Source organism: Podarcis gaigeae (genome assembly GCF_964106915.1).
Source record: "Podarcis gaigeae genome assembly, chromosome: 17".
Taxonomy (NCBI): Eukaryota; Metazoa; Chordata; class Lepidosauria; order Squamata; family Lacertidae; genus Podarcis; species Podarcis gaigeae.
The window spans coordinates 18,131,726-18,144,601 of NC_139694.1; the positions used below are offsets into that span (position 1 = coordinate 18,131,726).

Genomic DNA, 12,876 nt, shown 5'->3' on the forward strand with positions numbered 1-12,876 from the left:
ACCTGCAACCATGATATTAATCACAAGATTTTGATAAGAAAAGTTGTGAGTACTTTGCGGCCAGCCTTTTAGGGATCACTCAGCATGGCTGAGTTGCCAAGAGGCAGCCAGGACATTCTCCTCGGTACTTTGAAATTTGCTGGCGAATCTCACGATGGCCTCAGAAAGATGGGTGACAGACTGATGCAAGGGGTACAAAAGTAGCAGGGAGGTGGTGGTTGCGAGTGAACAGCATAGCCTCTTCGGCTCGTGTGTGTGTGTGTGTGTGTGTGTCTTTGGCGTGTGTTTGTGTGGAGAGAGGCAGCTTCAGTGCAGTCAACTAGCAAGGAAGAAAATGGGAAGTTCTAGGGCTCTCTGCCAAAAAAATAATAGCTCAGTGTAAACACTTGAAGGCATCTTTAGAATGTCCTTATCGTAGAGAGCACTGGAGCTTTTGTATTCTGGAAGGTTTCAAGCCAGCAGCTGTCTTGCAGCCAGCTATCGCTGAAAGTCCTTTTTAATGTGGATGTTTAGTACGGGGGGGGGGGGGGAAGGAGGATACAAGCAAGCTGACCAGAAAGACTGGAATTTCAGCTCCTCCACCCCACCTCCTTGGAGTTCTCCCTCTCCCTCTCCCTTTTCCTCTCTCTCATTCTGCAAGTCCTTTAAACCAGAGATTATTGGGTCAGTGACTCCTTATCCTTCCCAGGCTGTGCTGTCTTCTTGAGCTGGAGTTCTTCACGGACTACTGCTACCTGTAAGTACTCTTCCTCCCTCTTTCCTATCTGATAGCTGCACATATAAATGATTTCATGTTTGCAAGATAATGCATGGTGTGTGCTTGTGAATATTGTGAGGCTCACAGTGCTGTGTTTGCCATAGCATAGAGGCTTTCCTAAGTGATATAGTCGAAGAATATAATACTTGTTTAGGATGAGGTACCATTCTCACAGGTGAGCATTTTAAGTTCTAACAAGATCACCGAGAAATCAAATTCATCACTTGCACCCACTCTCTCATCACGACACATAGTGAGATCTTCTGCTGCCTACATTCCAAATGGTTTCTATATAGAATCCCCAGAAACCTGGAAGAAGGAATACTCTTGCTTCTTCTCCCAGGCATTCCATAAACGGGTGGGTGAGACTGAGAAATGCGTTGGCACCCATATCCAACACTCTCAAGCAACACTGTATGTGTATGTAATGATAAAACCTAGTGAAAAACACTCTCTTTCCTCCCTCCTCCGCGTCAGAAGATTTTTGTATTGCAAAAGACAGACTTTTCAAAGGGGCTGTGTTAAATTTACATAAGATGGCATGAAATGTATTTTAAGATGCCAAATTGCCTTAGCATTCTGAGGGCTGGGCTAGATGACCCATGGGGTCCCTTCCAACTCTGCAGATCTATAATTTTATGAAATATCTAATGAAGGAGCATGTCCTTCATTATTAAAGCAAGGTATGGGCTACAGTCCAGCATAACAGGCCAGTGGCGTAGCGTGGGTTGTCAGCATCCGGGGCAAGGCAAGTAATTTGCACCCCCTAACCCGTGGATTTGCGCCCCCTAACCCCCAGATGTTGTGCCCGGTGCGGCCGGCCCCCCCCTGCACCCCCCACGCTACGCCACTGTAACAGGCTGCTTAATGTCTCATAGAGTTTTAAACAGGATTTAGACTACAATCCTAAACTCAATAATTAAGGAGTAAGCTCAGTTGATTAACTGTTGAGTAAACCCACTTAGGACAGCAGACCCTCCAATTGTCTCTATTTTCCAGGGACCGTTCCAGATTTACAAAACCCATCCCAGTTTCTGATTTGATCCTGGAATGTCCCGCTTTTCCTTAGGACATCCCTATTTTCATCAGAGAAATGTTGGAGGGTATGGAGTTATCCGACCCCCCCCCCCCCAAGCCAAGGAGATAAGTAACTCTACAACCTTTAGAAGACATCTGAAGGCAGCTCTGTATAGTGAACCATCCAGGCACTGTTGATCTGCTTAGCTTCAGCAAAATGTGCTCATCATGTGCCTTTATTTTAGATAGGGGGCGGGATCGGAAATTATGAATGCCCTGCATGAATGAATAAATGAACAAACAATTCTTGGGCATTCTTTACTACTACCTTCCTTGATTTTTAGTGCAACCTTCACAATGACAATTCTGTGTCCTCCTCCCCTCCCCATCTAGCTGCCTGCTGCCAGTCAGGGGCATAGTGTGTGTGGGGGGGGGGTTGCTGTTGGGGCAATGGTCCTGGGCACATTTTTCGGGGGGGCTGCTCACGCCATCCTGCCAGCCCCACACCACTTTGCAAGTCTGGGAACTGCTCTGAATGATCGCCTGGCAGCATGAGAACGATGCAACAGCCATGTGCCCTTCAATCCCAGCCTTGCCCTCTGAAGGGCGCATGACTGTTGTGTCCTTCTCATGCGCCCTTGCCAGACTTGAGTCGCTTTGTGAGGCTGGGATCTCAAAGTGACTTGGGGCTTGGGTCGCTCCGACAGCATAAGGAGTGAGGGCTGAGCTGTCACTGCGGGCTCTGTTCACCCTCCATGCCCAGCCTCCCTGGTGCCAGCAAACCATGCTATGCCACTGCCTCTAGTGCTTACCGTAGTTAAGGTAACTCTTCTAAGCCCAACCTGATGGTAGAAGTACAGTACCTTGTTCACAAATGGCAACATAAGCCTTCGCAAAGGATCTAGCAGCCCATTGTTCAGCTAAGTAAAAAGCTTGAATAGGCAACATTTAAGAGGCTTTAAAAAAACACTTCCTAACAAAGAATCTTAGTTAGCCTGCTCTTGTTGTAATGCCTGTGGCCGCCTTTCAAAGTGTTCCATAAAAGCTGGCTGTGAAGGTAAACGGATGCTGTGTTTCCTTTGATTTTCAGATAAACTTTAACTGCCTGAGTGCATGAAGTCACTGCAGGCAAGATAAGGCTATCAGTGCTCTTTCAGAATAGTTGAGTGTATAGAAAGCAAGCACAACATGGCCTGCTAAAGAGTTTACGAATAATGAGAGAGAGAGAGAGAGAGAGAGAGAGAGAGAGAGAGAGAGAGAGAGTCCTATAGTTAGGGACATGGTAAAAAATAAATAAGTAGAGGAAAGTTTTTTAGCAGCAGGTCAGCATCATTCACATGCCATCTAATCTCCCATTTCATTATACTACCAGTATTGATTTTTTATATCGTGCCAACAATGCACATGGTCTTTTACAGAGGAAAGGGGATAGGTTCCTGCCCCACAGATATTGCAATATACAATGAGACACAGGGAAGACAATAAAGAGACTTCCTGGGACTGTGGCTGAGGGCATAGAGGATATGATAGATCACTTTCTTTGTTGGCAGAGACAGAGAGCCATAGGTTAGAGGCTATGGCTGTGGAAAATTCTACTGCTTTATGAATGGCTATGCTCTAAGGGTTGTGGACCCAAAAACAGGGTGGGTCAGGTATGTTGTCTCAGGGGGTGATGGGGGACATCTTAGATCTCCTTTATTTCCCCAGCACACACACAAACACAGCCCCAAAGAATGAAAAAGTATGTAGGTCATGTTGGTGTCAACAGAAGGGGAAATGGAAGGGTTTTTTCTTAAAGATTGAACTGGGGATGGGAAGCGCCATTCCTCGCCAGTTTAGGATGGCTCTGGCCAGAATACTGAGACTCTTGATTGTATCAAATGTCCCACTTGCGCTTGCACAACTTCCCTGCTCATCTCCTCTGTCCTGCAGCCCCCCTCTCCTCAAAACCTGCCCTAAAGGGTTGAGGGACCTTCTGGAGCAGATTTGGGGAGGGCAGAGTGAGAGGATAGGAGGGGAAAACACATTGCATGAGTGGTACACCTGTGGTGGGGTACACCTGTGGCTTTGGGTGCAGCCTTCTGCCTTGCTCACAGTCTTCCAGAATTGTGAAGACCAGTTATGGGCACAGCATGCATTTCCTCTAAGCCACTCAACCCCCTACTGTGAACTTATCGAAAGAAGCAGCAGGTTCTTGGTTTCTTTTTATTGGGGGAATAAGAAAAGACAATCTCCCCCTTAATTAATAAGTAAAACTGCTCACTTTTAATTACTACAGGCAGGATTTGTATATGACAACTTAAGAAAGGGATGCAGGTAGTGCTGTGGTCTAAACCACTGAGCCTCTTGGGCTGGCCGATCAGAAGATTGGTGATTCGAATCCACACAACAAGATGAGCTCCTGTTGCTCTGTCCCAGCTCCTGCCTACCTAGCAGTTTGAAAGCACACCAGTGCAAGTAGATAAATAGGTATGGCAGAAAGGTAAATGGCGTTTCTGCGCGCTCTGGCTTCTGTCATAGTGTCCCGTTGCACCAAAAGCGGTTTAGTTCTGCTGGCCACATGACCCGGAAGGCTGTCTGCGGACAAACGCTGGTTCCCTCAGCCTGAAAGCGAGATGAGCACTGCAACCCCATAGTCGCCTTTGACTGGACTTAACCGTCCAGGGATCCTTTACCTTTACCTCACTTAAGAAATGAAACAAAACTTATGCAGGGCTCAGCTGCCAGCCTATGATTATATAAGATGCTCTGTGGACTGTAGTCTTGATGGGGGCGGGTATTTGTTTTAACTGCATATAAACTTAGAGTGTGGAATCAAAGCACATTTGCTTCATCACTATTATTGTATAATTAAAGACACTCCATGCCTTTCAAAGAGGATCTGCTTCATCTGTCTGCTGAGTGGGTGGTATGATGGAATTCATGGGAAAGTGTCTGCAGGGCAGTGCCATAGACTAAACCAGACTTCACCAATCTTGTGTTCTTTAGCTGTTTGGAGCTACAGCTCCCATCAGCTTCAGTAGAGCTATTCTTAGGTTCTCTGCTGATCTGCACAGAACTGTGTGTTATAAAGAGAAGCATTTGTCAACAGTCTCCTGTTGAATTCCTTATTCTCCTCTTAGGATTGCCATAATTTCAAGAGCAAAAAAAGGGGACACATTTGCTGACTTCTACTTTTGATTGCTATGAGAACTCTACCCATTGAAAAGAGGGTGTGTCCTGGAAAAAGAGGACTATTGGCAACCCTACATACAACTTAATTTATGGTGTGTACCATTGTGAATTTCCCTATGTGCTCATACCCTCCAACACTTCTCCAGTGAAAATAAGGATGTCCTATATAACAACAACAACAACAACAACAACAACAACAACAACAACAACAGCAACAACAACAACAACATTATTGTTTATATCCCACCCATCTGACTGGGCTGCCCCAGCCACTCTGGGTAGCTTCCAACATATATAAAAACCTAATAAAATATGAAACATGAAAAAACTGCCCTATTCAAGATTGCCATCAGATGTCTTCTAAAAGTTGTAGAGTTACTCATCTCCTTGTTAGGGTTGGTTACCAGTTTCTCCCGAGAAAGGCTTGATTTCCGACACGCTTAACTGCCTACCCTCCAACATTTCTCTGATGAAAATAGGGACGTCCTAAGCAAAAGCAGGACATTCTACAATCAAATCAGAAAGTGGAATGGCTTCTGTAAATCCGGGCTGCCCCTGGAAAATAGGGACACTTGGAGGGTCTGTAGAGCTTCATGGGTGAACACTGATATGGGTGGGAAAGCTTTCCTCGGGACTATCTGATAAATGCATGAGATCCAGATTTGGAAAAAGCTTCCATATCTCCCAGTGGAAGCTGGTGACAGAACTGTACAATGAGGAAGTCTGAGTTGATGATTATGATTATGACTATTGATCTCTGGTCCATAATCAGGTCTGGCTCTATTCAGGGCATTCTATTCTGCCTCAAGCAGAAAATACCAGGGTAACATTAAATGGCACCCAAATACCTGGTTTTTTGTTTTGTTTATATTATATTATTATATTATTTGGTGGCAGGATAGGGTTCAAGTCCCAAACTGCAAGCAGCAATCATTGTACTTTGGGGACATTTTGGTTGAAAATTGCCCAAAATGTCTCAGGCCTTCCCAGCTTTGTGTAACATGCACAAGACCATTTTTCTGGGGGTACTCAAGTACCCACACCAATTTTTCAAATGTTAAAAGTGTGTAACAACTTCATGGTGAGTATGGCACCTCCCCCCCCCTTTACACAAGATACCTGAATTGCTGCAGCCTGGTCTGAGCATGTGCGGTGTAGATGGGGAGCTGTAGCAGCCTGGATAAAGCTCTTCGGCTGCCTGTCTCCCATCAACATAGCTCATTTGTTGTCTGAAATGAAATATGACTGTGTGGGATGTCAAGGCACAATGTTCACTTGTAGCAACAGATGCAATGCATTGTACCTTCCTATTCATTACTGTCATTCTCTTTCTCTCTCTCTCTTTTTCCCCTACCCCCTAGATTTTTTGGGGGAAATGTGTCTGTTGTTCTAAATGTTGGGATTGATCCATGAATTTATTTACCTGAGGATTCTTTGAAAAGGTTCCTTGTCCAGATTCCATTATGCAGGAAATATTCTTGATGAAGCACATAGAGGACACTGTAGCCTGATGCCCGTGATCAGGTGGTGAAGCTTCCCAGGAAGGACTAAGAAAACAACCCCCTTTCCCTAAAGAGTTTTCTCCTTTGCTAACCACACTATGAAAGCTTTGGGGAACAGCTGGCTCCTTTTGCTCTTTGCACTTAATCTGAGAAGCATCCACTCCTCCTTTGTCAACGTCAACCGTGGGGCGAAAGTGATAAAGGGCCAGTCCATCTTCCTGTTGCAAGAGGACCTGCAGTTTTCCATTCCCCGTGAGAAGGACGCTTGCAAAGTGGAAGTTGTGATGAACGAGCCGATGACGCAGAGGGTTGGGAAACTAACCCCACAGGTATGTGAAATATCATGGAGCTGGGAAGAGGCGGGAAAGGGACGACTTATTGGGAGTAACTGGACTTTGGAACGGTGGAATGGCCATTCTCAAACATAGCATTGGCTTCCACTGTAGTGTAGTTTGGACTTGATATTCCGCTTTATCACTACCCTAAGGAGTCTCAAAGCGGCTAACAATCTCCTTTCCCTTCCTCGGCCACAACAAACACTCTGTGAGGTGAGTGAGGCTGAGAGACTTCAGAGAAGCATGACTAGCCCAAGGTCACCCAACAGCTGCGTGTGAAGGAGCAGGGAATCAAACCCAGTTCACCAGATTACGAGTCCACTGCTCTTAACCACTACACCACACTGGCTCTCAGTGACTGGCTCTCAGTGGCTTTTCATTGTGAGTGAAGCTTGTTTGTTAGTTAAAAGCTTTTGATACATCTTTTCCCAAACTGAAGCAACTGCATACAGCCCCACCTATATATCAATGGGCAAAGCAGACTTATCTCTAATTTTTCTCCACTGCTGCTAAATGAAACAGCACTTTGCCCTCAAACGCTTCTAATTTGTGCTTGCTTTGGTTTTCTTAAAACTGTTATTAAAAGCCACCAGGAGGTAAGTCAGCTGTTCATGTACATTTTAGATAAGACCCCCCCAGGACAAAGCCCAGCACTGTACAGCTCTTAACCACAAGCAAGGGTTCCTTTTAATTGCTCCCCATGTAGTAATAGCGTGACTAAAATGTGAATGCACAGCATACCATGGGACTTGTTCAGTTCCCAAGAATTACCATCAACAGATGGTAAACATACAAAGGGGTTTTTTATGCTTCCTTTCCACATCAGACATATTTCCCATATCACCTTTCTTCTACTTTTGTCCCATCTGGGTTTACTTATGGGAACCTGTGTGGGGAAAGCAACGTTTTCTTAATCTGGTTACTAATACAAAATAGAATGGGATGCTTTGAGAGCAGTGTGGCTGGCACTGAGAGCAGTGATCATGTGTGTTTTCTTCCGCCACCCTGGTATTGGAAACATAAACGTGTCAGGTGCACAAAATTATACTTGGCTCCTCCTGCTGCTGGGTGGGGAAATGTCTGATTTGAGGACTATGTGCACACCAAACAGTTAAAGTAAACAGCTCCCCCCCCCCCTCACAAGAATCCTAAGAACTGTAGTTCACACATAAAGAGAGCCCGAGGTTCACCACCTTCAACAAACTACAGTTCCCAGAATTCTCTGGGGAAAGGCATGTAGTTTAAACATATGGTGTGTATGCAACCTATGCAGTCATGCAAATCCCATATGCCTAGTTTCGCTTTGGAATATCAGTGGGTAGGGGGAGTCTGCTGCCTGAATGCCTTGTTCATGAGCTTACTGGGGGCTACTGTGGGAACCTGATTCAGAGCTAGATGGACCTTTGTTCTGACTCCTCTGGGCTCTTTTTATATTCTTCTGGCTATAGCAATATTATGTAGTAAGCAGCCCATAAAAATGTGGCCAATTATCAACAGGAACATTGTTCTGGTCACTTTGCTTCAATGAATACTGCTCATGCACCAACCAGTTGTGCCCTTTCTCAGACATGCACCAAGCTCACCCCATATGTGGAGTAATACATGTTTACCATCTGCCTCATCAAATGATTGGATGAATATACTTTAGAGGAAGCCGAATATCTCTTACTTGTTGCTCTCTACACAAAGGAAGTCCTTCTAGTTACCTAGCAGAGGTGCAGACCCCTACAACAGCTTTGGTGGCCAAATTTGATTTGGCATCGGCCAGCTCTCTAGGAGTGCATAAAGGTAAAGGTACCCCTGCCCGTACGGGCCAGTCTTGACAGACTCTAGGGTTGTGCGCTCATCTCACCCTAGAGGAGTGCATAGGCATGCCATATTTCAAAAATTAAAATTCCAGCCCTGCGCATTCCATCTGGCTTCGCTCATTATGTTGCAGGAGGGGGACCCTCAAAGGCACCAGCTGCCTTTGGACAGGAAGATGACCGGCAGCAACAGAAGCATCTCTGCTTAAAATTCAATAATTCCCCCCAGACACCATTTTAGGCATCCAATTTCCGTACATGTCCAGAATTTTCCAGACGTATGGCAAGCCTAGGAGTGTATGCCAGTGGTGGGTGCGGCCCAAAGTGGGCATGGCTACCCACATACATTTAAAAGAAATTAATTTCTGCAAACTAGCCCTAAGAACCAAATAGCAATCTAGGTGGAAACTTTGTTTGTCCCATTGTGGAGAAGAGGATGCTAGACTAAGTAGACCTCTTTTTTTCTTTTTTGCTCCAGTAGGACTTGTATTCTTCATTTGTTAAGATGAAGCATTGTGTGGGGATATTTTACTGTGAATAAAGCTGGCATGATGAAGAAACAAATATGACATTGGAAATTAGCAAGTGATTTTGGAACAATGACACACAGTATATCTGTAACCTCTGCTATCCTTCTAGTTTAGACATAGGGTTGTGGGGTTTGTTTGTTTGTTTTTTGCATATCCCTATGCCTAATAACGGGACCCATGTCCCGTCGAAACCACAGAGCCTCTTGGGATTGCCAATCAGAAGGTCAGCAGTTCAAATCCCCGCGACGGGGTGAGCTCCCATTGTTTGGTCCCTGCTCCTGCCAACCTAGCAGTTTGAAAGTATGTCAAAGTGCAAGTAGATAAATAGGTACCGCTCCGGCGGGAAGGTGAACGGTGTTTCCGTGCGCTGCTCTGGTTTGCCAGAAGCAGCTTAGTCATGCTGGTCACATGACCTGGAAGCTGTCTGTGGACAAATGCTGGCTTCCTTGGCCAGTAAAGCGAGATGAGTGCCACAACCCCAGAGTCATCCGTGACTGGACTTAACTGTCAGGGGTCCCTTTACCTTTATCTATGCCTAATAGCAATATGCAGTTATCATCAGGTAATAATGCTGATCGCCATGCCTTCGGTTCATTTTGAGCTGATGCTAATAGCATAGAAGCAGAACATGCTCTGGTCAGTTGGCAACTCTTAACTGCCAGCCCCCCCCCCCCATGGCAGAACTTGCCCTTGTTTTGCTAAAGAGATTGTGCTTTTAACCAGCAAACACTGCATTATGCAAGAACCTGTCCTATTATTTCCTTTGCTGTCGTTAAAGTGAGTAATGTGCTAGGAATGTGTGACAATTTAATTACAAATTGTAATTGAAAAGTAGTTGAAGTGGAAATAAAAGCAAAGCCAGACAGTAATTAGGAAAAGATTTAGCTCTCCTTTGTTTTACTTGTTAAATTTATAGACAATTATGGCTGCCTGTTCATATGAAAGAAAAACATATTAGGAAGCATAAAACAGCTGTTTCCCTTTAACAAAGCAGATTGTGTCTATTTTATAATCATTGTCTGTCTACGGCAAGAGTCATGTTGAGGAAAAAAGCTTTCATTATTTATCTCCCTCGTTATCAATTAAGTGGAGGAACTAATGATGTCTTCTGGAAAAACACAATTTATGACTATTATGGCCATAGTTCTCTGATGGATAGCATTGCCTGTACCATGTTGCAGCTCTCGTCTTCCATTAGAAGGAAGCTGAATTCTCAGGGCTAAGAGCATTTGGAGACGTGAGCCTTTAATTGCTTCTCTGACTTCCTAGCGCTCTTTCAGTGAGCACCTGATGTCATTTCCACATGCGAGGCTTAAATTAGCTTTGTTTTAAATCAACTCTTCGAAGAAATGTAAACCTGCATTGACTAAGAGGTGCATCTGGTTTCTCTCCTGCGTTGGCTGCATTTGTGAGACAAAATTGGTGAGAGGGGCTCAGATGTGTTTCCTTGTGTCCTGTGTGGGGTTAGTGGGAATGCACTGCCTAATGTCAATGCAGGCGAGGCTGCCTTTACCATTAGGCAAGGTGATGCTGGCCCCACCAGGTGACAGATATAGGGGGATAATTTAAGGGTGACAAATTGTTTAGCTTATTATGTCTTTGCCATTGTGTGTGTGTGTGGGTGGGTGGGTGTGGTGGGGTATTATTATTATTTAACTCAGTTACAAAAAATGCCCTGGACCATTTTTGGATAGGGGAAAAATATAGTGAAAGCAAGGCAAGTGTAATATGAATGAGCATTCTGGCCAAAGCAGTCTGTCTGTAGTCCAAATCAATTGCAGTGAGTGGGAACTTACACAAAAATGCTCTGAGAGTCAGACAGCAGCAATGTGTGGTTGGATATCCGATATACAATTTGGGGCTCCATAGTCCCAGTTGGCTTGATCTTCCAGACTAAGCTGGTTGAATTTTAGTTCTTGCCAACTTCAACTTAAATCCCATTGAGTTAAATGGGAACTAAATGCAAATGGATCCATGTCACTGTTTATTATGATGATGTTATTGTTGTTTAGTCATTTAGTCATATCCGACACTTCGTGACCCCATGGACCAGAGCATGCCAGGCACTCCTGTCTTCCACTGCCTCCTGCAGTTTGGTCAAACTCATGTTAGTAGCTTCGAGAACACTGTCCAACCATCTCGTCCTCTGTCGTCCCCTTCTCCCTGTGCCCTCAATCTTTCCCAACATCAGGGTCTTTTCTCTTCTCATGAGGTAGCCAAAGTATTGGAGCCTCAGCTTCAGGATCTGTCCTTCCTTATTATACTATGTTTATACGTATTATACGTCTGTGTATTAGGAAGACTCGAAAGTCTATCTTAAGAATGCTGCAGTGTACAGGGTCATGATATGATCACAAAGCACCGAGGGCCGCTTTACATAAAATATAAGGGAGACAAGCATACCTTCTGAAGATATGTTTGTTTGTTTGTTGCATTTATACCCCACCTTTTTCTCCCAGGAGCGCAAGGTGGTCTGCTTGGTTCTCCCCCTCCTCATTTAATTCTCACAACAATCCTGTGACGTAAGTTAGGCTGAGAGTCTGTGACCAGCCCCAGTTTACTCAGTAAGCAAGTGGGGATTTGAACCCTGGTCTCCCAGGTCCTAGTCTGACTCTTTAACCACTATACCAAATTCTCAAGTGGTTGTATATATGTGTAAATAAAACCAGATATGCTAAAGACACCACAGTCTCTATTGACCTTCATTCCAAGGAAACTGAGCCCTAGGTAAAGCTCTTGGAACCCCAGGAGTCTCTGATTGCTCAAACATTGTGGCGGCTTATAACTGTATTAATTCCCCACAGTCCCAGAAACATTGTTAAGCTATCTACCCATTTTTTATATATTTGCATGTCGAGATCCCCAAGCCACCCCAAATAGCTCACACACCACAGAGAAATTTTGTTTAAGGTTTTTTGGCATAATTTTTGGGCACAACTTTATTAAATACAAAAATGTGAGTGGTTGCTTAGGCATTGGTTGCGACTATCCAGTGGGGGACAGACTGACATTTCGCAAGCCTGCGAAAGTCAGAAAAGGGGAATACATTTGGGGGTAGCGACGGAGCAGGGACCCTGCCCTCAGCCCTCCCCAAATGCAACCAGGGGCTCTTGTGTGGCCCGAGCCCCTTCACAGGGTTTGGACAAAAGCAATGGTGAGCCCCTGCATTCCTTTAACAGAATCCCTTGCAGCAGCAGCATTAGAGGGGCAGGCACAGCCAATCCATGCCCCTCAACCAACCAAACCATAAACCAATGCCTAACCGCAACCTTAAAAGTTGTGACGATTTGCTATGCAGTAGGCAAAAACCAAATGGCACCAGCCAATCAGCCAGATGGACAAAATTCCTACCGGGCCCCTGGCCAAGAGCAGACAACCCCATGACAGACATAGCAAGGTCAATCCGAACAACCCTGAATATAGGGAGGGAGGGACGGGCAATCCGATGCACGGAGCGAAAAGAGGAAGCTCTACGCCTGGTGCGGGGAGTTTTAACATTTCTGGCTTTCAGTCACAAAATAGCAATGTTAACTTCTTCCCAACAACAAGGGAAGCCCAATCACGACAGTGGCCAATGATCAATTAGCCTGCCCCACAACTTTGGAGGGTCTTGTCAGCCCCCACCGCAACACGTGCTCCCCATGAAGGAGAACACACTATACCACAGGGTAATTATGTAAATCACTTCTGCATTGCAAAACATTTTTTTGAGACAAACCAAAATGAGCCAAAGGGAAAACGCCTGAAATATGCTGC

General features: G+C 45.0%; 1 protein-coding gene across 1 annotated transcript in view; it reads left to right on the forward strand.

Annotated features, from left to right (window-relative positions):
- The first annotated feature begins 550 nt into the window (after positions 1-550).
- Positions 551-12,876, forward strand: part of FREM1 (FRAS1 related extracellular matrix 1) — a 78,628-nt gene continuing 66,302 nt past the window's right edge. The window contains exons 1-2 of the mRNA XM_083718136.1: positions 551-736; positions 6,310-6,779. Of these exons, the coding sequence (XP_083574262.1) occupies positions 6,549-6,779 (231 nt within the window). The 5' untranslated portion in view covers positions 551-736; positions 6,310-6,548. The remainder of the gene's footprint in view (positions 737-6,309; positions 6,780-12,876) is intronic.